The sequence below is a fragment of the Hoplias malabaricus genome, chromosome 7 (genome assembly GCF_029633855.1).
Source record: "Hoplias malabaricus isolate fHopMal1 chromosome 7, fHopMal1.hap1, whole genome shotgun sequence".
NCBI lineage: Eukaryota > Metazoa > Chordata > Actinopteri > Characiformes > Erythrinidae > Hoplias > Hoplias malabaricus.
The window spans coordinates 24,246,168-24,268,431 of NC_089806.1; the positions used below are offsets into that span (position 1 = coordinate 24,246,168).

Sequence of the window (22,264 nt, forward strand, 5' to 3'; positions counted from 1 at the left end):
TATTCAAGTATCACCCCATATCACTCCAAAGGTACTGCATAGTGGACAGGCTTTGTTAACAACCTTTGGAAACTAGTCATCTGAAGAAGAAACATTATCACGATTTGTCTTGTATATCAGTGTACATTTCCACATGGGTCAACATAGGTCAACTAAATCAATGTTGAGTACAATGACCTGTTTTGTTTAGGACTACAATCTGAATGTCTTGATTAGTTTAGCTGCCTTTAGCAATTAGCATTTGATAAGAGGTTTCCTGGCTCTTAGATCCTGTCTAATCCCCCAGGGTACAGTTTATTGGGGTAATTTCATGATTGGTGTGATATTTGTGTCCCACTGATATTGCATTTTCATGTACACAATTTAAGGATTACAGACATTAAAAAGAAAAAAAATGTATTTTTTGTCTGTTTTATATCTACCTTGAAAGTGTATTCAGGTATTTGAACAAATCAAAACATTTTGTCATCAGAGTGAATCAACTGAACACCTCACCTTTGAAACAAAATTGCCTTTTTGTCTCTCATTCAACAAACGAAAAGGTTTTGAACATTAAAATTAATTAATACATTTCAGATGTCCGTTTGATAAAACGCAGATTCATATGTAAATGTAATCAATTTTTACATTATGTCCTTTATGTCAACATGTTGTTTATTTACAACCAACAATTCATCCCACTATTAGCAAAAAAAATTATTTAAAAATAATTACTGCCTAAGATGGGTTGTTTTGAGTGGTTAAAGGTTTTGAAGACTCAATACCAAGTTAAAAATTGTACCCAAATGGGGAAACCGCCGCATTTAGCTCATTTATAGGTTTGACCAGCAACATCCCTGGACTCCTCCCTTCCTCCATCTCTCCCTCCCTCTGTCTCACTCTCCCTTCTGCCTTTCTCTCCTCCTGTCTACCCAAAAGTCCAGTCTCTGTATCCGTCAAGGTTTGGAGTCACCTCAGTGGACTTTACACGATTTTCTGTTTATTTTTCCATTTTAATTTTAATTCGCGCCATTTTAAGAGCGGTGCAGTGTTCCAGACCGAGGCGCTGTGATGAACAGATGAGGACTGAAGTCCGTGGAACTTTTAATGTTATTATGTTTTAATGCTGGGACAGTCCATCAGAGTGGTCGAACGATGGCAAAGCCATTTTCTCTTCTTTCTCTCGTGGGCATCATGTCTTCAGTCTGCTGGGTGACAGGTAAATAAAGTTTATGTAGTTAAAGCTGTAGCATTAAAAGTCATAAATGTCACTGGTTTATGTTCCCCTTGGTAAATTTTGCGTGGAACGCCATTAGATGTCATTTTATTATGTTTGTGGTTTATCTGCGAGTTGTCAGTTGATAATAAACTATTTGGTGAAACAAATGTGATTAATGAATACTATGGTTAAGTTTGGCTTCAAGCTTAGGTTTTATACTTATTGGAATCCACTACAATCAGTACAGAGCCTCAGGTTGAACTGGAGACCTGATAAACAACCATAAAATAAATGTAACCATGATTTCATAAAATCCTTGTAACTATATTCCCCGTTGATACATTGCAGGGGATTTGGTAAAATTTAAGTAATTGTTTTTCACTTTGAAAAGCACAGTATTTTCATTATATAAACATAATCAATTTATATTAAGAATTCATAGAAAAACACATCCTTGTATCAGTATGTATTTGGTAGCTAGCTTTCTCTTACACACACACACATATAATTTCTTTGTTTATGAATCAGGTTTGCTTCTTTAGGTCATATAACTTTAGCTTGGTTATATGTGACATCTGCCCACTTGCTTTTTGGCTGATATTAGTTTAGTTTAGTTTATATTACTTCACTTAAATCTCACTTTAGCTAACCAGAAATTTAATTAATCAGTTAAATCTGAGAAAGGGGAATGGAAGCATGACCTAAACTGAGTCAGTTGTTCATTCGGTTTGGTTGAGAACTAGACATGGAATGAAGAGGAGGTAGAGGAGGCTGCCTTGTAATTATCTTGTCATGTCTTTGTAGGCTTATGAGTTTATGATCCTGTATATGAGCACAAACTTACTGAAAACACTGCAAGAGAATAAAACGTCCCATAGTGAGGTTTCTGCGTCTTTATTTCAAAAAGAATTAGTGCATTCTTCTCTAAGTTTTCTTAACACAGGGTCTATCCCATCTCTAATATTGTTTTTTCTCTTCAACAAATATCTTTATTTTAAAAATAATTTGTTGATCTGTAATGCATTTAGGCTATACTTTTATGCTAGTCTCCATATGTGGAGATGGGACCATAATTACACTTGACCTGGCAAAAATTTTCCCTAGTGTTTGGTGCTGTTCCCACAGTGCCATTGTTGTTTAAATGATCTCAGTGCCCAACAATTCTGAGATCAGATCTCAGTATTTCTTAAATCAAATGTTTGAATTAGCGGGGCTCCGCAGGGTGTGTTCTTTGCAGCTTTGAGCCTGTTTGTGTGTGTGTGTTGTCCCTTGCCCTGATTCCTTTGGAGCAGGAACCCCACCTCAGGGCTTGGAGCATGGGGCCATTTAGTACGGCCCCGGCCCATCTGCCTGAACTTCCTGTTTTGACACGGGCAGGCCTTGCACTGCTGCTGGTTCTCCAGTGGAAAAATAGCCCCAGAGCTTATGATGTACCTTCCAGAATTCTCAAATACTGCTGATCTTGGAGCAGTTTTGTCTTTCCTTTTCTATATACATGTATGTGGAGCTAATTCTAAATCAGACCTTGGTGCTCCAAAATTTCTAAAATATTTGATGGGTAACTGAAAAAAAAAAATAGTAATAAAAACATTTAAATTATGGGTGCAATGGGAGATAAACAAATAAATAATATTCTTCAAATGATATTGCATTATTTTAAACAAATAAAATGCTAAACTGTAAAAACTAAAGTTATTTTAAACATGGGCTAAAAAAATACATGTTTATTTAATACACAATTTTAAACAATATGTGAGTCGAATTGAAAAATAAGTGAAAATTATTACACAGTAAGTGAAAATGTAGATAACTTGGTGTACCTAAGATATGTCTTATTTAATGGTTAACTATTTACTTTTTTCTTTCTTAGCTGTGGAACTCAGGTTTGTACCTGATCCTCCAGTGCTGAGCATCCCAGATAAAACATACAAAATCAATGTCTCAGACTCACTGGAGATCACTTGCAGGTAAGACTGAGCTACATTCCTCAAAATGGAGAAGGTAGATATCTAAAAATAGTGAGTCTGTCAATAACATAATATATTTCCTTTTAAAACTGATCATGAACAACTAAAGGAAAAGTCAGCTTAGTCTTAATTCAATCACAACCTGGATACTCGCGCCTCCTAATTCTAATTTAAAAGAAAAGGTGCTGGTCCTTCTGAACAGGGTTGTTGTGTCATTTGATTCTATTGGCCAAAGCAGGTCTAAGAGATTTTGTTAAGACCCTAAAAGACTGTATTTACTTGTGGAATATGTCCCCTTTAAAATTAATTACTGAATAGTAAGATTATAGTGTAAGGGCTGAAGAATAATATAAGTGATAATGTCAATTACATGTCAACTTACATAATTTATTAATTATATATTTTTAATAATTTCAATATTTATGGAATTGAGAGTGCCTCTGCCCATATTATAGGGGCCGTCAATTTGTAGAGTGGTACACACCTCATAATCGCAGTGGCTCAGAGAACAGGCTCAAAGCATCCGACTGCAGCGGGGACGGACTCTTCTGCAGCACTATAACACTGACCACAGCCATGGCCAATGAGACTGGAGAGTATCGCTGTTACTACAGAAACCTATCTGTGGAGGATGGAAAGACTTCTAAGGCTGTGTATGTCTTTGTACAAGGTGAGTCACTTGCAATTTATTAAATTGATAATGATCCAACACCAAGGTCCAACACTGGTGGCCTTTATTCCACCTGTTGGACTCTTGGCATTGGGCATATTGATAACATGCTTATGTTCTACTATTTTATTTCATGCTTTTTTGATATGGGTGCACAAATGTAAATCCATGCCTGCAATGGGAGCAACTTAAAATAGATGGATTCATGGATTATAATATGTGTCCACAAACATATTATAAACATTTTTGGACATAAAGTGTAGGTCATAATGGATTGTTAATACAGGCCCTCAGCTTTAAACAGGACCTTTACATGCCCAACTTTACACAACAAAGAGAGAGAGTGAGAGAGAGAGAGAGAGAGAGAGAGATATCTTGCCTTAGCACACTTCCTGACTGATCTTCCAGTGTGACCTCTCCACATGCATGTCACCTCTGTGTTCTACTTCCTGATTAGAACTGTACCACTCCATGAAGCTTCATCCTGTTGCCTTTATTTCAGAATGAAGCATTGTTCAGAATTAATTAAAAAAGTTAATGAAACCTATCCCTTTGTGATAAAAGGGGCCTTATACGGTTGCTGCATGTCACGTTGCATGAGATACTGCTGCTCAGCAATCATGATCAAATGTAAAACAGACAGCAATATCACATGCACTGATATAAGAATATAATTATAAGAATATAATTAAATAAAGAGACTATTTCACTTTAAATAATCCAAAACAAAAATGGAGCATGATTAAAGCTGTATCTTCATTTAAGTTCATGCTTTTCAACATTTAGAATTCTCCCTGTTGTTTGAAAAAGTCCAGGTGCTTTGCTCTGCCGTGAGCAGAGAGAGAGAAAGCCTAGCCTACCGGACAGAGACACGGATTCTTTAACTATTTAATGACACTGGGTCTTCAAGCACTTTTTCGAGCACACAAACAGACTGGAGAGCAAGCAAATGGTGAAGATTTGTATAAAAAGTATTTTGATTACAATCGAGGCGGCACGGTGTCACAGCAGGTAGTGTCGCAGTCACACAGCTCCAGGAACCTGGAGGTTGTGAATTCGAGTCCCGCTTCGGGTGACTGCCTGTGAGGAGTTGGTGTGTTCTCCCCGTGTCCGCATGGGTTTCCTACGGGTTTCCTCCCACAGTCCAAAAACACACGTTGGTAGGTGGATTGGCGACTCAAACGTGTCTGTAGGTGTGAGTGTGTGAGTGAATGTGTGAGTGTGTATTGCCCTGTGAAGGACTGGCACCCCCTCATTCACCTTGCGCCCAATGATTCCAGGTAGGCTCTGGACCCACCGCGACCCTAAATTGGATAAGCGCTTACAGATAATGATGATGATGATGATGAATGACTACAATCGTGAATGCTGCCTTTAAATGTAAAACTTGTTTTATGTGCCTCCAGACCCTCGTATGCCATTTGTTCCCTCGGCTCAGGATTATGAAGTGGTCTTTATTCGAGAAGGTGAACAGGTGGTCATCCCTTGTCTGGGCACCTTTGAGAACATCAACGTCACACTGCTCACGGTGCGTGCATGCACAAACACACACACACACACACACACAGTCTATCTGTTTAGATATATGGATATACGGAGTTACCTTTTTCAGTACAGCAAGAGGTTTCAAATTATAAAAATAAAAAATGACAAAAATAGATACGTGTTTGTACCGTGATGATATTTACCTTTACAATTGCTTTTCTGATTTGTTATATATCTGCACACTGAAGTTCTTATATAATAAACACTCTGTCAGAGGTACTACTGAATGTTTAGTTTATAACACTTCTCTTTGACAGAAGTATCCAATGAAGGAATTGACCACTGATGGAAAAGACGTGTTCTGGGACAGCAAAAGAGGTTTCATCCTCCCTAGTCATGTGATCAGCTATGCTGGGGTGGTCTACTGCCAAACGCTCCTCTACAATGAAACCTTCCGCTCCTCACTCTATATTGTGGCTGTTCTGGGTAAAGAAAATATTCAATACAAGTCATACATAGACAGATGTGTCACAGCGGAAAAACTAATGAAAGTAAAGTACAAAATGTATGTTTAAATCAGAAATCAGAAATATTTAAAAACTAACATAATTGTTAACATAAATTACATTAGTCTCTATTTTTTTATTATTTACTTATAGCAAAACATGTTTTGGGTTTCAAAATATCTGGCTCAAATGTGATGTCATAATTTTTAGAAATGAAGTAATGTACTCTTAACTGTGGATGTATTTATGCTACTCTAGCCACCCCCGGTCAGAGTGCACAGGGATATGTTAGGTAATCCTAAAATGTCAGTGACATTGTGAGTGTAGAATAACTGTTTCAGTGTAAGAGATGTTTGGTTTTGTGGAGAACAATACCCCCCTCCCTTCTCTTCCTCAGGATATAAGATCTATGACCTCACTGTGAGTCCTACTTATGAGAAGTTGCTTGTCGGAGAGAAGCTAGTATTCAACTGCACCGCTCGTACTGAGCTCAATGTGGCCATCGACTTCCAGTGGTCCTTGCCTCAGCACAGGGTCAGTCTGTGAGGACATCTTTTAACAGCAATACATAATCATAACCACAAGCCTTCCGCTCTTCATGAACCTTACAATGGTTTTTCACATGCACAAAACCCTCATTAATTTTCTGTCAGTTTCACAAAGACATAAGAACCAACAATAACCTCCTGGGATACAACATTGTTTTCAGTTCAGTGAAGGTCAGTTATTTTAAATCAAATTGGATATGCAGTTAGATAATATACATATTTTTAATATTTCATTCACATTACTATACATTAGTGATTCAGACTTAAATTAATTTAGTACCCATTCAGTTCAATTTATTTCAGTTCATTCCAAATTCAGTTTCAATGAGACATACAGTATTTATAATAAGGTTTTAAGTTTGTATATCTATGGAATAAGAATTAATTTGATTTCACTTTAATTCAATTCAAATGTATATATTTTTTTTGTCCAGTTATTTAATTCAGCTGGATTCAAATTCAGTTTATTTAGATCTTTTTTCTCTTTCCCATCAGGGCAATGCCAGTCCCTCCATACGAACAGTTTATGAGACTAGGTCCTACAAGAAGAAACTATGGAACTCACTGGAAATGTCCAACTTGCTTATAATGGAAAATATAACAATCAACGACATAGGAGAATATATCTGCACAGCGTCCAGCGGTCAGATGTCCAAAACTGCCAAAGCATCTCTTATAGTGTATGGTATGTGTGCAATGTATTTCATTATTTGTATTTTTGGCTTGGAAATTCATACAATCAAATGGAATTCTGAGGAACTGCTGCATATGAGCTTCATTCCTGATACCTGTGGGATGAGTTAGAGTGGTGTTTATGATACAGAAGGAGGCAAATACTGCAGCAAAAGGGTGACAAACTACCTATTATTTATCTTGATTTCTGTAGAAATTTGGATGAGTAAACTTTTGATCAAGTAGTGCTTGATATTAGCAGTGGAAAAATCTTTTATCTTAAATTGCATATTATAAGTCTTATGTTATATTATTATCATATATGATGTATTTTTTTCCAATATATTTTGGCCTCCGTAGATGATGATAACCTGTTTACAATGGCATACTTCTGCTTATATTCATGCTTTTTGACATTTTTAGACATTTTTTAGAAAACTTTATTGAAAGTTAGTTTATGATATTGCAGAGAAGCCTTTCATAGCCCTGAGTGACCAGGGGGTTCGTGTTGTGGATGTAAACACAGGCCAAAGGGAAGCAAAGATCCCAGTCAAATATGATGCTTATCCAGAACCTAATGTGAAATGGTAAGTTCCAGACTTCTTTTGTGTGTGTGTGTGTGTGTGTGTGTGTGTGTGTGTGTGTGTGTGTTTGTAACTATGTGTGAGATTCACAATTCACATGGGTGCCCCTAGTATGCAACATGGGTTGCAAAGATACCAACTACCCTAAACCGACTACATTTAATTTACTTTAGTTGTATTCATTTATGTTCCTGTGTTTAGAGGTGTTTGAAAACCGATACTGGTATTTGTACGATACCGTGTTCATTTACTCGTAATTGCAAACGAGGCTCCGATACCAACATCCGATACCTTGTGCCTAGTGCACATAATAAGCAGACAACTCAAAATTTTTTCTCCACTCCGAATTGGATTCAACGCCACAGATCAGGCTGCTGCTCTTAAATAAACTCTCCAAATAAATAAACACCCCCAAGTGTAGAGCGTCCCAGCCATTATCTTATAATGGAAACTGTTTTCCCAAAGATGCACAACACCGTGCAAATGCATATGAAGAGCTTGTTGCATCTCATGTTACTAATATATATGTAGATAGATACTTTATTGATCCCAGAGGGAAATTCTAATTATTGGTGGTGGAATATGGGAACATGCTGAATAAAAGATGGACAGTTCCAGAAATTAACAATAAAGTTTTTAATTTAACAAAAATGTTTTAATTAATAACTACACTATTACACAATGCTCCTGACTCTATTGAAGTATCAGCATCTGTATCGGCAATTACAAACATACACATACTCGGTTGAAAAAAATTGCTATTTATACATGCCTACCTGTGTGTATATTAAGTTCTGACTGATTTTCTTTATTGAGGTTGAAGAATGGGCAGCCAATTACCAGTGAAGAGTACAGGATGAAGCCAACCAGAGACTCTCTCACTATATATGAAGTTACAGAAAAAGATGCTGGGAATTACACTGTGGTCATGACCAATAAGATGACTAAAGAATCCCAGAGACAGACCTTCCAGCTGCTGGTCAATGGTACTCCACCCCTCTCCTCTTCTCTCTATCTGCTCTTCTACTCTTCTCTTTTTTCTCTTCTCCCCCTCCTCTTCTTTTCTCTTCTCTTCTTCCCTCTCCCCTTCTCTTCTCTTCCCCTCTACACTTCTCTTCTCTTCTCTTCTCTTATTCAATGTATATGTGTTTGTTTGCAGCTCATCCTAAGATTTTTGAAAAGGAGGTACCTTTGGATCGAAATGTTTATATGCTTGGGAGCAGTCCCATTCTGACCTGCACTGCATCTGGTGGCTCCAGCCCAGTCAATATCCAGTGGCAGTGGATGCCCAGTGAGGACTGTCCAGCCCGGTTTCAGTAAGTCTACATAGTCTACAAGTCTACAAAGAGAAATAAAGAATAAAATATCATCTCTTACTCTATAAACAAGAAAACATGAAATCAGAAATGAAATACACCCCAAGTTCAGTATTATTTATCTCCCAGTGCCCATGGCCACAAGGCAACTTTTGGCCACTTAAAATGTAGAGCTTCTGGCCAGAGTGGTTATTTCCCTTTAAGCTATTGTGTTGTTTTTTCGTTTTAATCAACCAAACCAACTAAATTGTCAGAGAATCCATAAATCTTCTTCTTGTGAAACCCACATCATTTTATTATTCTAATTCTACATTTTATAGCAGTGTGTGTATTTTTGCTGTTGTGTATGCATGCATATGTCTGTTGCTGCCGGTCTCACAGAAGGCCAGCACTGGGTAGTTGTTTAGAGGTTGAACGCTGCTGGCTGTTTCACTAAGGAACACAGAGTTCTGATGAAAAACAGACTTTTAGACAATGAGAATGAACTCCAACCTTTAACAGATAAGAGGATGTGATTCAGACACTACACAATGAAGGCTGTGCAATGATTCAAAACAGCTTAGATTCACACATAGATTTCACACATGCAAGATGACGCGGTTGGTGTGCCATTTGACAGCAACAACTTTTTGTACAAAATATGTACAGATTGGCATGGATGAGAATGTTTTATGTTTCAATATTTCTATCTGGCTTTATTTAAAATGAAATGATCATTTAAAGTTTGGAAGTACCATGTGATGTACATAGACGCTAAAATGAACTTCTCTTTAGGGGTAAAGGATGTTTAAAAATCCCTACTTAACAAAGTGCACCATTCTGGGGCCCTGTAGCTAACTGGGACCAGGTGAGGGCTGCTCCATTTAAGGTGGATTGGAAAGCTCAAATAAGAGGCTGGCATATAAAAAATAACTTAGAGATTTGTTGTTTTGTGTGTTCTTGGATTAAAAATGTGTGAATGCTGAGACTGGTCCTATTTAATGTGAGATTACAGCGACATTGTTTGTGAATAAATGTCGGGTGCCTTCGCTTCGTTTAGAATTGTGGTTCCTCTTGGTCACTACATTAAGTTACATTCAGTTCATTGCACAAAAGTATAAAGTTTAAAAATATTAGTATTGACAAAGATTTTGGCATGAATATTTGATGTGATTTCTAAAACAAATCCCAGCTTCAATTTATGTTCAAATGTGTGAGAGCACTGTTTGCAAATAGTGTGTGAAGTAAACTTTACACCATAATTGGTGGATAATTTAACGCTTGAGCTCCAACACCTCAGTGGGTTTAAAATTGTTAACTGTAAACCTAGCACAGTTCTGCTTGTAATACTTGACAACTTTGAATGAGTTAAATATTTGATTGAAGTTCACAAAATACCCTGTCTGATCATGTTTTGACTGAGCACTGGCCATTTTCTTGTTAGCTATCACGCAAGCCTTATCTTCAGACTTCACCTTTGCCTGCTTCCTCTCTCCTCATCACAACTTCCTGTTGTTCTGAAAACAGACTCCTTCAAAATCTCCCATTCCTGCTACATCCCCCTGTCCTTCGTCAAACACTACCACAATGGCCCAGTCAGAAATATATCAATAGAATTTGACATAACAGGCATGGTGTTGTACCTACTGTCTGTAGGATTAAGACGCTTTAAGATTCATTCAGTGTCTCTTTGTTCCCCTTTCTGTTTTTCTCTTTTGTTTATTTTTATCATTTTCTTTCCTCTCTCTGTCTCATCCTCTCATGCTAACCCCGATGAGTCCTATATCTGACCCTAATGACTGTTTGTTGACATTTCCTATTATGTGTTTTTGATCACAGATACATTGTGTAATGAAGGCACAAACATGTCCAGCTGTTAGTGAAGGAAATTTATGGTGCTCTATATTTAAATGGGGATATGAATAGATGCTGGCTGTTTACTTTAAATGTTGTTTTTTGCTGATTTGTGATGTGTTTGTCAGAGGGATGACATAGGGTTTGGGTTTTGGACAGGTGTGTATCTCCAAATATTATTTTTTAGGCATACTGTTGTTTTCATATCAAAATTTTGTACATTTTATTTGAAAGAGTTTTCTTCAACATTGTGTATTAAAGTTCAAAAAAAAGGTCTGTTGTATTTTTGGAAAAATCTTAAAGCATTGACTTACATTCCAAGTGAGGAAGGCTTTTTGCTCCTTCTGTGAAGTTACAATTTTATCTTCCGTCAAGCAATATCATTTTGATTTGCTCTTACAATGTGATAAAATTTGAGTAAGTTCAATTTATTTAAAATATAATACATAAAGCATTTTTAACATAAATAACACCACTCTAAATGGCAAATGGTTCTGTTGCTTGGCACATACCAGACCACAAAGATGTACGTACGGTGTATTAAGGAAGTTGTATGTCTCCTCACAGGCCCAAATCAAATCAGAATGTAAAGTGTGAGGGGAAATGGAGGGAGATTTCCAACAACACAGGGAAGAACCACATTGGCCGCCTCACCACGTTCATAGATCCCTCGCTCAAGGTGACCACAACCACACACAACTTCACACAAAAACTCCCAAACATCACACTCTCTGGTAATGTGATAATGTAATCAACCATTTGAGTGATTTATTTAATAATTTACTGATATGGGATACGTTAACGCAATGGGTAAGTGAAGTATACACTTCCTGACATAGGCCAAACCTCAAATATTTCCAAATACATTGTTCAAAATATCTCAAACATAGGTTCATTTGGAGAGATGTACAGTGACCTTAAGTGTTTGTATTGTAACTTTGTATGTTTATTCATGGAGTTATGTATTTGTTTGTAGACCATCAGCACGCTGAAGATAGAGAAGGCTGTGACCCATGCTCTGTACAGATGTATTGCCTCTAATAAAGTAGGAGAGGAGGACAGAGTCATTGTCTTTCAAGTGACACGTGAGTTAATCCATGCCCCTTGCACCCCACAAGTCTGCTGCCTCTTTCACACTCCAGAGTAGTGTGTCTGGAGATGTCCAGGAGTGGTACAGTGCCTGTGTAGCGCAAGCAAGTGAATCTCCGGAACATTTCCCACTTTCATATGCGGTGAAAGAGGCATGCTTCTTTTATAGCATTATATATTGTTTTTGTCAAAAAACCTGCCTCTGCAAAATGGTAATGTACGCTGTCAGAAAAACTGTTACTGTGGTGGTACCCTCAAGGGGACATATTATATACATTTAGTTAGGAATATAATTGTACCTTATTCTATTATAATTGTAGATTTTCAAATTGTGTTAAATTTTTACACCCCATTTAATCTCCAGGATTTATATTAAATTCTTTAAGATTATAAATATTCACCTCTCCCTCTAGTGAAGAGAATGTAATGTACCTTTACGGAACACAGCTCTACTTTAACACTACTGTTGTATCTTTAAAAGTACATTTACACTCTTTGTACATTTAGTGACCAATAATGGACCTCTACCAAGAGATTTAATTATATGTGAAATGGATGAAATGTAGATTCGAAGATTCTTTGGACATTCATTTTATGTAAAGTACATCGCTCATGCACACAATATTTGGAAATAATGACAAAGTTTTATTCATTTAGCCATTCTGTGTGTGTGTGTGTGTGTCTGTGTGTGTGCTTTTTTCTCCCAGGTTTCCTGAACCTTAGTGTGTTTCCCTCCAGCAATCCTATAGAAGAGGAGGATGTACTTCTGCGTTGTGTGGTTGATCGGATGCTGTACTCCAGTTTGAGATGGTACCGTGTGCTGAATGTGTCTAATCCAGATAAGCTCCCTGCCACTGTACCCTGCGCTACTCTCTCTCTGGTTCCTTTCACTCAACTCAGTGCTACAGTGATAGATCTGCAGGGCAACAACTTCACACTGGACCTGTCCCTACCCAGAGCATCCAGGAAAGACCAGGGTCTATATGCCTGCAGAGTGGATAATGCTGACAGCAGTGAGAGAACCTGTCTACTGCATTACCTACGACTCAGAGGTAAGGGCCAAGAGTAGGCTACAAGGGTATAATGCTGATGCAAATTGGCACTCTTTTCTCTGCAGTAGAGTAGAGTAGCTCTGTCCAATATAGAAAGTATCATGAGAGTGTCCAAAAATAATGTCACCAGTGTCATTTAATGTCCTTTTGAAATCACACAAAAGCAGATAATATGACAGGCAATGCCTATGAGAATAAATATTTGTAAATGTCTATGTAAATTAATCCCTGCTGTCATGATTTGCTTGGTGTCATGTCAAGCATCCTTAGAACTACGGTAAAGTGTGACATAGTGTCAGTTTTCAAATGTAGGTGAACCATTTTGCACATTTAAACCCCTGCTTTTGATTTTAGCTCTGAAGGCACCATCGATTGTAAGTAACTTAACAGATCAGAGGGTGAATGTGAGTGACTCTGCAACACTTGTGTGTGATGTGAATGCAACTCCAAACCCCAGGATCAGCTGGACCAAAGACAACCAGACTGTCATCAAGGGATCTGGTGAGTTTTACTTTGATATGATCTTTTAATCAAATCAGCTTAAGAATTACACCAGACCTGTTATATTTATGAGTTATATATTTTAATTCTTTAATCCTAGTTTGTTTTTTGTTACACACAAAAAACGTATTGTAGTCTGCATGCCCATTTTGAATTGACCATAACACATATCACATTCAGCATCACATTTTTAAATACTTCATCAAGTATTTCACACATACAAGGAATTTGTCTTGGTGAGTACAGACAGGAATGTCATGTAACTTACATGACATGGGGGAGTGGGGGGCTGAAAAGCGGGGTGTGACAGAACAAGTTTGGGAACCACTGCATTACGGTGTTAAAAGGTCATCACGGGACATTTAAACAGCATTGTGTTGTTAATAGCTTCCTATATGTCCTATATTTGTTTTTCTTGGCAGGTGTTATTCTGACTGATTCGAATCGTGTTTTGACCATCCAGAGAGTAAAGAAAGAGGACAGTGGAGTGTACACATGTGAAGCATGCAACAAACAAGGCTGTGATTATGCTCATGCCAAGATCACAGTGGATGGTGAGTGCCTTCAAATGATTATTGCAAAATTGTGGTTCTTATTTTTTTAATTATGGTTTAGCGTAGGCCCTGGATAATATTTGGCATTGAAACTGATTTGATAAATCAATGTTTAATGCCATGAAGTACATGTACACAAGAACAGGTAATATTTTTTGCACTCTCTTCATTTTGGAATTTTCATTTCCATATGTTATTTTTTATATTATTCATCACAAAATATATTATGAAAGCTAGCTTCACATGTAAATAAGCTATGAATCTCTTTACAGGGGCATGCATCTAGTTACACTGAATATATCTCACATTTGCATTAACAAAATTGGGATTATTTTGGGAGGATTACCTTGAGAAATATAAGTTTTGGGTTGTGAATATGGGAATGACACAGGCAAAACAATCCCAGTAAGGACATCCCTAATTAAAGCTACTTTTCTTTAACCTGATGCTTACATTTTCATGAGACAGTACTGGCAAGTCAAAAAAGTCACTAAATCTTATCTCCCCTAAAGTTCAAGCTTCAGTGACTTTCCCTTTGGCACATTCATATTATTGGCTGGGTGATATATCAGCTTGATCCTACACTGTCATAAAGACTGTTACTGTAGTGGTACCCTACCTGTAGTGGTAACAGTTATACTCTTGAATTAGGGAAAATAATTGTACCATATTCTATAACCATTGTATACTTTTAAAACGAGTGTTTATTTCATACACCGTATTTAATCTCCAGAATCATGTTCTTTTAATTTAAACATTTCTATGATTAAAGATTACAAATCTCCAGAGTTCATGTGTGAAAGATAGAAGCTCTCCTTTTGAGAGAAATTTGTATAGAAATTCTACAAATATCTCAGTCTGGAAATGTCCCGGAGTGTTCTTTCACACATCTCGGTCTGCAACACATACTTTGAGTGTGGTGCAGCACCTGTGCAGCACGTGCAAGAAAAACTCTGGAATATTTCCCACTCTGTTCTCACATGCACTGGCTGGGGTCTTTACTAGGGCACTACCAGGATAAAGTCTGTGTTATGTCCAGGACTAATGTTGTGGGTGGTGCATTTACACATACAAATCCTCCGGTAAAGTCTGGAATATTTCTGGATTGCCATGCATGTGTGAAAGAGGCATGCTTCATTTGTTGCTTTATATATATTTGCTGTCCAAAAAATAGTAAGGTACAGTGTACAAAAAAAAAAATAATAATAATAAAATAAAATAAAAGACTGCTACTGTGGTGGTGGTACTGTCAGTGGTACATATTTTCTACCATTAATTAGGGAAAATAATTGTACACTACAAATGTGTTGATTTCATATGCCCCATTTTAATCTCCAGGACTTATGTTATTTTATTTTACACAACTCTTTAACTACAAAATTCACTTCTCCTTCTGGAGAAGAGAACGTAATGTACCTTTGGGGAACACAACAGTTCTTTAAAACCCACTGATATACATGTAAATTTACATTTACATTGTTTGTACTTTTAGTGACAATTATGTACCTGCACCATACATTTTCTGAAAGTGTAGTTTAAAGTTACTTTCTGTGTTTCCTTGGTGATTATGGGTTCTGAGGGTAGAGTCCTTTTTTTTGGTTTTGATTGTTTTACTCCTCTACATATATGGTAGAAAATGACTTGCTTTAGTGTTTTCTGAGTAAAGGGAAGCCACAATCCATACAATAATGGCAGGAAATCTATTCTTAGCTTAAAGGGAGAAAAACGGTTTCATTGTGGTGATGCTGGACAAAACTATCTCCAGGAAGTGTATACTAAGATTGTGAAGATCCATTCAGTAGAAACCATTTTCTTATTGGTTATTCTGTGCTCAACCTGTTTATGACCAGGAATTCCAGCAAAAGAGATGTTTGTCTTTCATTCAATTTCATATCGATTTTAAATATATTTGGAGTGTTTAGAGTTATAATTAAAACATTTTTGAACAGGAAACGCAGCTGTTGAGCTTGGATTAACATCAAATGTAATTTTTATGTAACTCATTCTATTTGGCAAACCTGTAAACATTTAATAATCACTCAACGAACCCTTTCTAGCACCTTAATTTTTAAGATTGTATAGTATCTGTGTTGGAACTATGCAATGTATCTTGGATGACTAGAAAACTGACCGTGTAATTCTAGATTAGACTAAGAATGTGTTGTGAATGGGAATGTGAATCATTGATTCACTAAATCATGTTGAGTTTAGCTTGCTTTCCACCTAATGAGCACATCTTTCCTGTTTTAAGGCCTTCGGTACGTGGTGCAATACCTGGCGGTGGAAGGAAATGCCATAATATGACGGACAGGAAATGCAGCATAGTGTTCAGGCATAGTAGACAAATGAGTTTCATCTCTTCCTGTAGGCTGTAGTCTACATATAACCTCAACCTGATCAGCACACACAACAACCCTGTGACCTGTACATTGAATGTAACCTCGTATTTTTTTCTCATTGCAAAAGGAAAGTTGGCAACAAATTGTAAAAGGACACTGATAAACAGACACAAACACAGTATAAATGTAAGTCAGTAAATAATAATTAAAAAGCAATACAATGTATATAATAGAACAGTTACGTTAGGAGTAGGCAATATGCCCCTAATATAATATCACGATATTTCATGTTATTGTGGCGATAGCGATATACTAGGCAATATGACAAAACACAGAAAAAATACTTCAATTAATTTCAAGAACACACTATTGCTATTAATATTAATTATATTAAATCAGGGATATTAAATATTTGTTAATTAAATTGTTGTTGGTTAAATTGTTACTTATTAAAAAGTTTTTTTACTACAAATGTAAGTAAAACATTGTAAGTCATTATGTAAACAAAGTCGGAATATCACAATTATCTTTTTTTTTTTTTTATCATTTAAACAATTATGACAACATTATCACAAACAATACAATATGGCACAGCCCTAATGCACATACCAATACAAGAAAAACAGAGCTAGTCATTCTAGTGGTAAATGTACACTCAGATTTTTGGAATTTAAAGAACTATATTCATCCAGGATAATAATTTGAAGTATGGATAATATCCAGTGTTTCACAGCACTTCAGTCTTTGCTGATGGTTCAGTCTTGAAGGGAAATTTCCGGACTACTCTGCAACACTCACCCCTGTCTGAGGTTAATTAAAGTCTTGAGGTAAAAATAGCTTTCTTTTCAGTCAGCCAGGAAGAGGGTTGTGTTAACGCACATCCTTCTGGGAGCACTAACAGAAAAACAGTACAACATCCCAGAAGAGTACTGAAACTCCCTCTCTAGAGAGCAAGTGAGAGAGAGAGAGAGCACAAGGAGAGGCACAAATAAACAGGATTAGCGGAGGTGCTAAGAGAGGCACAGGCTGAGTGTACGTGACTTGTCTCTCATCGCTGTCGTTTGTCTTCGTCACAGCAGAGTTTGAATGCTGGGAGCCTGTTCCACTCACTAACGAGGTTCTGCTAACAAGGAGACTTGTTCTCACAGAGACAGAAAGAGATTGTGAGAGAGTGGTATAAAATGTTCTAACCCCTTTAAGAACTGGGTTGATTGTTCAGCTAGCCTGTTATATTCACCACCAAAATGTAGCAAACTATATTTATGAAAGAGATTGTTTACTGTTTTGTATACAGTTCAACTTACAGAGGAGGAATCAGTTTGATTTGCAGATCCCGAATAACATTGTTTATGCTTCATAGAACATGTCGTCCATGTGGCCATATTTAAATAGATCAGGTGCAGAGTCTCTGAGCCTCTGGGTTTCAGTATAATTGGAATCATTGGAGACTCTCTGTGTAAGGGGTAAAGTGGCATGGTGGCACAACTGATTTCGCTGCCACACAGCTCCAGGGTCCTGCGGTTGTGGGTTAAATCTTCACCTCATGTCACTTGAGTTTTGTGTGTTCTCCCCATGTCTGTGTGAGTTTCTTTTGGGTGCTCCTGTCTCCTCCCACAATGTGTTTCAGTGGGAGTCTCTTGATCCGCTGTGACCCTGAACAGGATCAAGTTGTTACAGAAATTGAACTAGTAAACTAATGTAAGGGATTCACAAACCTTTTTGGGCAGATTAGCCCAAATGGACATTATAAATGTTTAGTATTGTACAACGTTTACAGATTAAAATCAAAGTGATGACAGAGCCAAAGTATAAAAAAGTTCAAAGCAAGAGTATTATGTGAAAGCATAATATGTCGTTGTCTGGGTTCTGATGCTACTTTTCACAGACTGCTCAGTTACTGCAGGTTGTGTTTGGCTCAACATCTTTGCAGACTGCAAAGATACAATATCAGCACACACAACTAGAATTCCTCTAGAGTCACAGCTGGTTCCTCCTGGTAATTTGTGCCTGTGTTTGCCAAAACAACAATGATTTGGTGTGGAGTTTGTAATCCAGAACTAACAATGCAACATCAGTATCTCACTTCCCTAATGCTCTCATGAGTGGATGCAATCAAATATCTACACAGATTTTCCAACATCTGTGTAAAGCCTTCTTAAATATATTTATATCCTCCAATTCAGAAGAAATGCTGACTAACCTTTGGCTATTTTGTGTGTTTTTTATAATATAAGAGTTAATGTGTTCAATAGACAATACACTGAATTTACAATTTCACATTAATAAAAACAGGCCCCATATATCCACAATTTTTGTCTTATTTTATGATTATTATTTCTGGCAATATCTGCTTATTGATGTATTATATGTGGAAATTAATTCTGTACATTAATTTAATTAATTTTCTTAACTCTGATTTATGTGTCATGTTTGGTATAATTAAGGAGCGGAGGAGAAGATGAATGTGGAGCTGATTGTGCCAATTGGTGCTGTGGTCATCGCCATGTTCTTCTGGCTTCTCATTGTCTTCGTTATACGCAACAGGAAAAGGGTAACGATCTCTCTCTGACCCTATCTCTCTCTGACCCTCACACACACACACACACACACACACACACACACACACACACACACACACACACACACGTGAATGTTGCCCTGTTCTGACTGATGTGAAGTGACTGCTCAGGCCTCAGTTTTCCTCTGTCTTTTGTGTGTTCTTGGAAGCATTCCCTTTATCCTGCCCCCTTCCAGTACCCCACGATTACGTGTGTGTGTGTATGTGTGTTTATGTCTGTGTGAGAGAGAGAGACAGCTACAGAGGGAGAGAGAGTGTGTGTGCGTGCATGCGTGTTTGAACAGCTTGGGTGGTGCTGGTTCGTTAGCTGATGATCATTAATGATGGACTGAGGGTGACCCTCTGTGTGGATGTGTGAACCGTCATGTCTGCCATCCACAGACCTCCACAAATTCATTCCTGGTGTCTTAACACTTAATTCACTAGACACAATCTAATTCAGAAATTAAGGTTAAAATGTTATTGAGGGAGATGGGCAGCACATGTGTTCTCCCCATGACTGTATTGGGTTCTTCCGGGCGGTCCAGATTTCCTCCAAAAGTCCAAAAACTATGGGAAGGCAACTGTTAAAATGGAACCAAACAACATGCAAAACAAATGCTAATTACATGAACAGAAAACTGTTTATACTGTTATCTTTCATTGTTTCTATATATAATCATACTATTCAAACCATAATGAAACTATATAATTTTACTGTAATATAGAGTACAGTAGGTGTTTTCGCACATCAACTCTGGAGAACGTTCAGAGATTCAGGTCTGGAAATTCTCCCAAGTCCTTTCACACATAGCTCACTGCCTGAGATTTTCTGTGTCAGATGTGTTCTCACTACAGAAAATGTTCAGAATCGTTCAGGCATGGTGCAGCACCTTATGCAAACTATAATTATACTATTCCTCTCACCCTTTCTTTCCATCTTTCAGCCCACTGATGGAGACATGAAGACAGGCTACTTGTCAATCATCCTGGACTCAGAGGATATGCCGATGGATGAACACTGTGAGAGACTCACCTATGATGCCAACAAGTGGGAGTTCCCCCGAGAGCGGCTGAAACTTGGTGAGTTTGACTCCTTAATCTGCAGTTTCAAATCTGACACAGCCTTCATAGGTTTGTAGTATTGGAATAATATTATTTAATAATAGTATTTTTGGGTGGCACAGTGGCACAACAGTTAATGTCACTATCACACAACTCCAGGGTCCTGGGCTTTTGGGTTAGAATCCTGCTCCGGGTGACTCTGAAGAATCTGGTGTGTTCTCCCTGTGTCCATGTGGGTTTCCTCCAGGTGCTACATGGTCTAGGAACACACGCTGGCAGGTGGATTGGCGACTCAAAAGAAAGTGTCCATAGGTGTGTGTGTATGAGTGAATGTGTGAGCGTCTGTGAAGAAAGACTGCGTTCTTGCTTGTGCCGAGTGATTTCAGGTAGACTCTGGACCCACCACCACCCTGAACTGGATAAGTGCTTACAGACAATGAATAAATTAATAGTTTTTTTTGCCTCCGGGCCCCCTTCAGTTGCAGAGTGCAATTCACATTTAGAGCACTGTCCTGAAATCAAGGGGGGAGTGGGAAGGAGTTGTTTCCTAACCTCCTCCTACAGTTACATAGTGCAGTTTCTGACCCTACAGTAGCAGTAACAAGAGGTTCTGTTCTCCATAGTAATGGCCATTGAAGCATCACAATAATCACAGTTGAACATGAAACTAAATATAAATTAGTGGTCAGTGAACAATAAAGATCACAGTTATTCAGCTCTTGTTGACATTCACATTACTATTCACATTACTCCTAATGTACCCAACCAGTCTCTACTGTATATAGTGTACCTAATCAGATTTTGTTTTGCAGAGTCACGTGTAATGAATGTATGATGTATGTAAGATGTTTGTGATAATGTGTATGCTAATTCTGAACTTCATATTCATATGTTTTACTTTTGTGATAAAATATGTACATATTATTTTAACATGTGTATAACTGTAAGAGTCCAGCAATAATTTGAGGAAGCATTCATTTCTCCAATCATCTTACTCTTGTGTAAGTGTAATGTGACAATAAATAGATCTGATTACAAATATTTTAGAAAATAAGCAAGATGTGATGGGATCAGTGGTGTTCAAACAATTGCATATAACTGCAATGTTGCTTGAATTACTTAAAACAGTCACTGAATATCACTGATGTGAAAACACTTCAGACTGTTAGACCAAAATCAATATCATGATTTTTTTTTATGTCAAACTCAACTCTAAGCTATAATAAGTTTATAATTATATTTAAGTAGTTAAACATAATTCTATGGCAACTTACACAGACTGCAAATGTGCAGTTTTTCATGAAAAAATGTTTTGGAACTTAAATGATAAATAAGACAGGACAGTAATGTGAAACGACTGTGTGTGTAGGGGAGCCACTGGGCCGAGGGGCGTTTGGTCAGGTGGTGGAGGCAGCAGCCTTTGGCATTGAGAAAGCCACCACCTGCACCACAGTAGCAGTGAAGATGCTTAAGGGTAAGTTTATTTCTTTCATTCTGAAGTATAACAAGCCACTATAGACCAGTTTAGTAGCATGGTCTTATTTTCATAAAGCTCAGTGGCCCTTGCCAGGTTTTAATTAAAAGCATTGTCATTCCTTTTGAAGTATATATAAGTTATCCTTTCGATATCATACATTATGTATGTTCAGAAGTTTGCAGACACTGACACAAGGATTTTTGTTTACAGTAACAGCAGTAGCAGTAAAAGCCACTACTCTTCTGAAACTGCCATTTACTACATATTGGAACATTGCTGTGATAATTTAAATAAACTCAGACATATAAACATTAGGCCTGATTAATTCTGATTAAATGATTAGTTTTGAATTACTAACACCACAGGAGTCAATCAAGCTCCCAATAACAGGTTTTCACTGCTCCACAGAGGGGCAGTGCTCTGGGGGCACTGGTGGAACAGTGTAAGATTACAGACTATATTTTAGTGTTGTAGTCTATAAGTTTAAACAGTACACTACAGCACTTTAAGCTATATCTATATGTTGTGTAATGTCTATCCTCATCTACAGAGGGTGCTACCTCAAGTGAGTACCGGGCCTTGATGTCTGAACTGAAGATACTTATTCATATTGGACACCATCTCAATGTAGTCAACCTGCTTGGTGCCTGTACCAAACCAGGAGGTCAGTCCACATCAGTATACCAGAACACATGATGATTTTTAATGTAAAACCAGTTCTAAGTATTATTTTAATTTAATTAATGACATTCAAAATATATAGTTATAAAATAAATTAAATTTACATTTTATATTGTTAGGCTCTAACTTTGCATTAAAGTCTTTGCATAAATGAAGAATTTCTCTACCTA

General features: G+C 37.3%; 1 protein-coding gene across 1 annotated transcript in view; it reads left to right on the plus strand.

Annotated features, from left to right (window-relative positions):
- Positions 1 to 940: 940 nt before the first annotated feature.
- The window catches only part of kdr (kinase insert domain receptor (a type III receptor tyrosine kinase)), a 29,442-nt gene continuing 8,118 nt past the window's right edge, over positions 941 to 22,264 (plus strand). Inside the window, exons 1-19 of the mRNA XM_066676842.1 lie at positions 941 to 1,198; positions 3,069 to 3,165; positions 3,621 to 3,835; positions 5,242 to 5,363; positions 5,638 to 5,806; positions 6,224 to 6,360; positions 6,870 to 7,059; positions 7,516 to 7,633; positions 8,447 to 8,616; positions 8,790 to 8,946; positions 11,347 to 11,458; positions 11,756 to 11,864; positions 12,576 to 12,920; positions 13,275 to 13,421; positions 13,844 to 13,975; positions 18,759 to 18,865; positions 19,819 to 19,954; positions 21,306 to 21,410; positions 21,964 to 22,077. Coding sequence (XP_066532939.1) covers positions 1,087 to 1,198; positions 3,069 to 3,165; positions 3,621 to 3,835; positions 5,242 to 5,363; positions 5,638 to 5,806; positions 6,224 to 6,360; positions 6,870 to 7,059; positions 7,516 to 7,633; positions 8,447 to 8,616; positions 8,790 to 8,946; positions 11,347 to 11,458; positions 11,756 to 11,864; positions 12,576 to 12,920; positions 13,275 to 13,421; positions 13,844 to 13,975; positions 18,759 to 18,865; positions 19,819 to 19,954; positions 21,306 to 21,410; positions 21,964 to 22,077 — 2,794 coding nt within the window. The 5' untranslated portion in view covers positions 941 to 1,086. The remainder of the gene's footprint in view (positions 1,199 to 3,068; positions 3,166 to 3,620; positions 3,836 to 5,241; positions 5,364 to 5,637; positions 5,807 to 6,223; positions 6,361 to 6,869; positions 7,060 to 7,515; positions 7,634 to 8,446; positions 8,617 to 8,789; positions 8,947 to 11,346; positions 11,459 to 11,755; positions 11,865 to 12,575; positions 12,921 to 13,274; positions 13,422 to 13,843; positions 13,976 to 18,758; positions 18,866 to 19,818; positions 19,955 to 21,305; positions 21,411 to 21,963; positions 22,078 to 22,264) is intronic.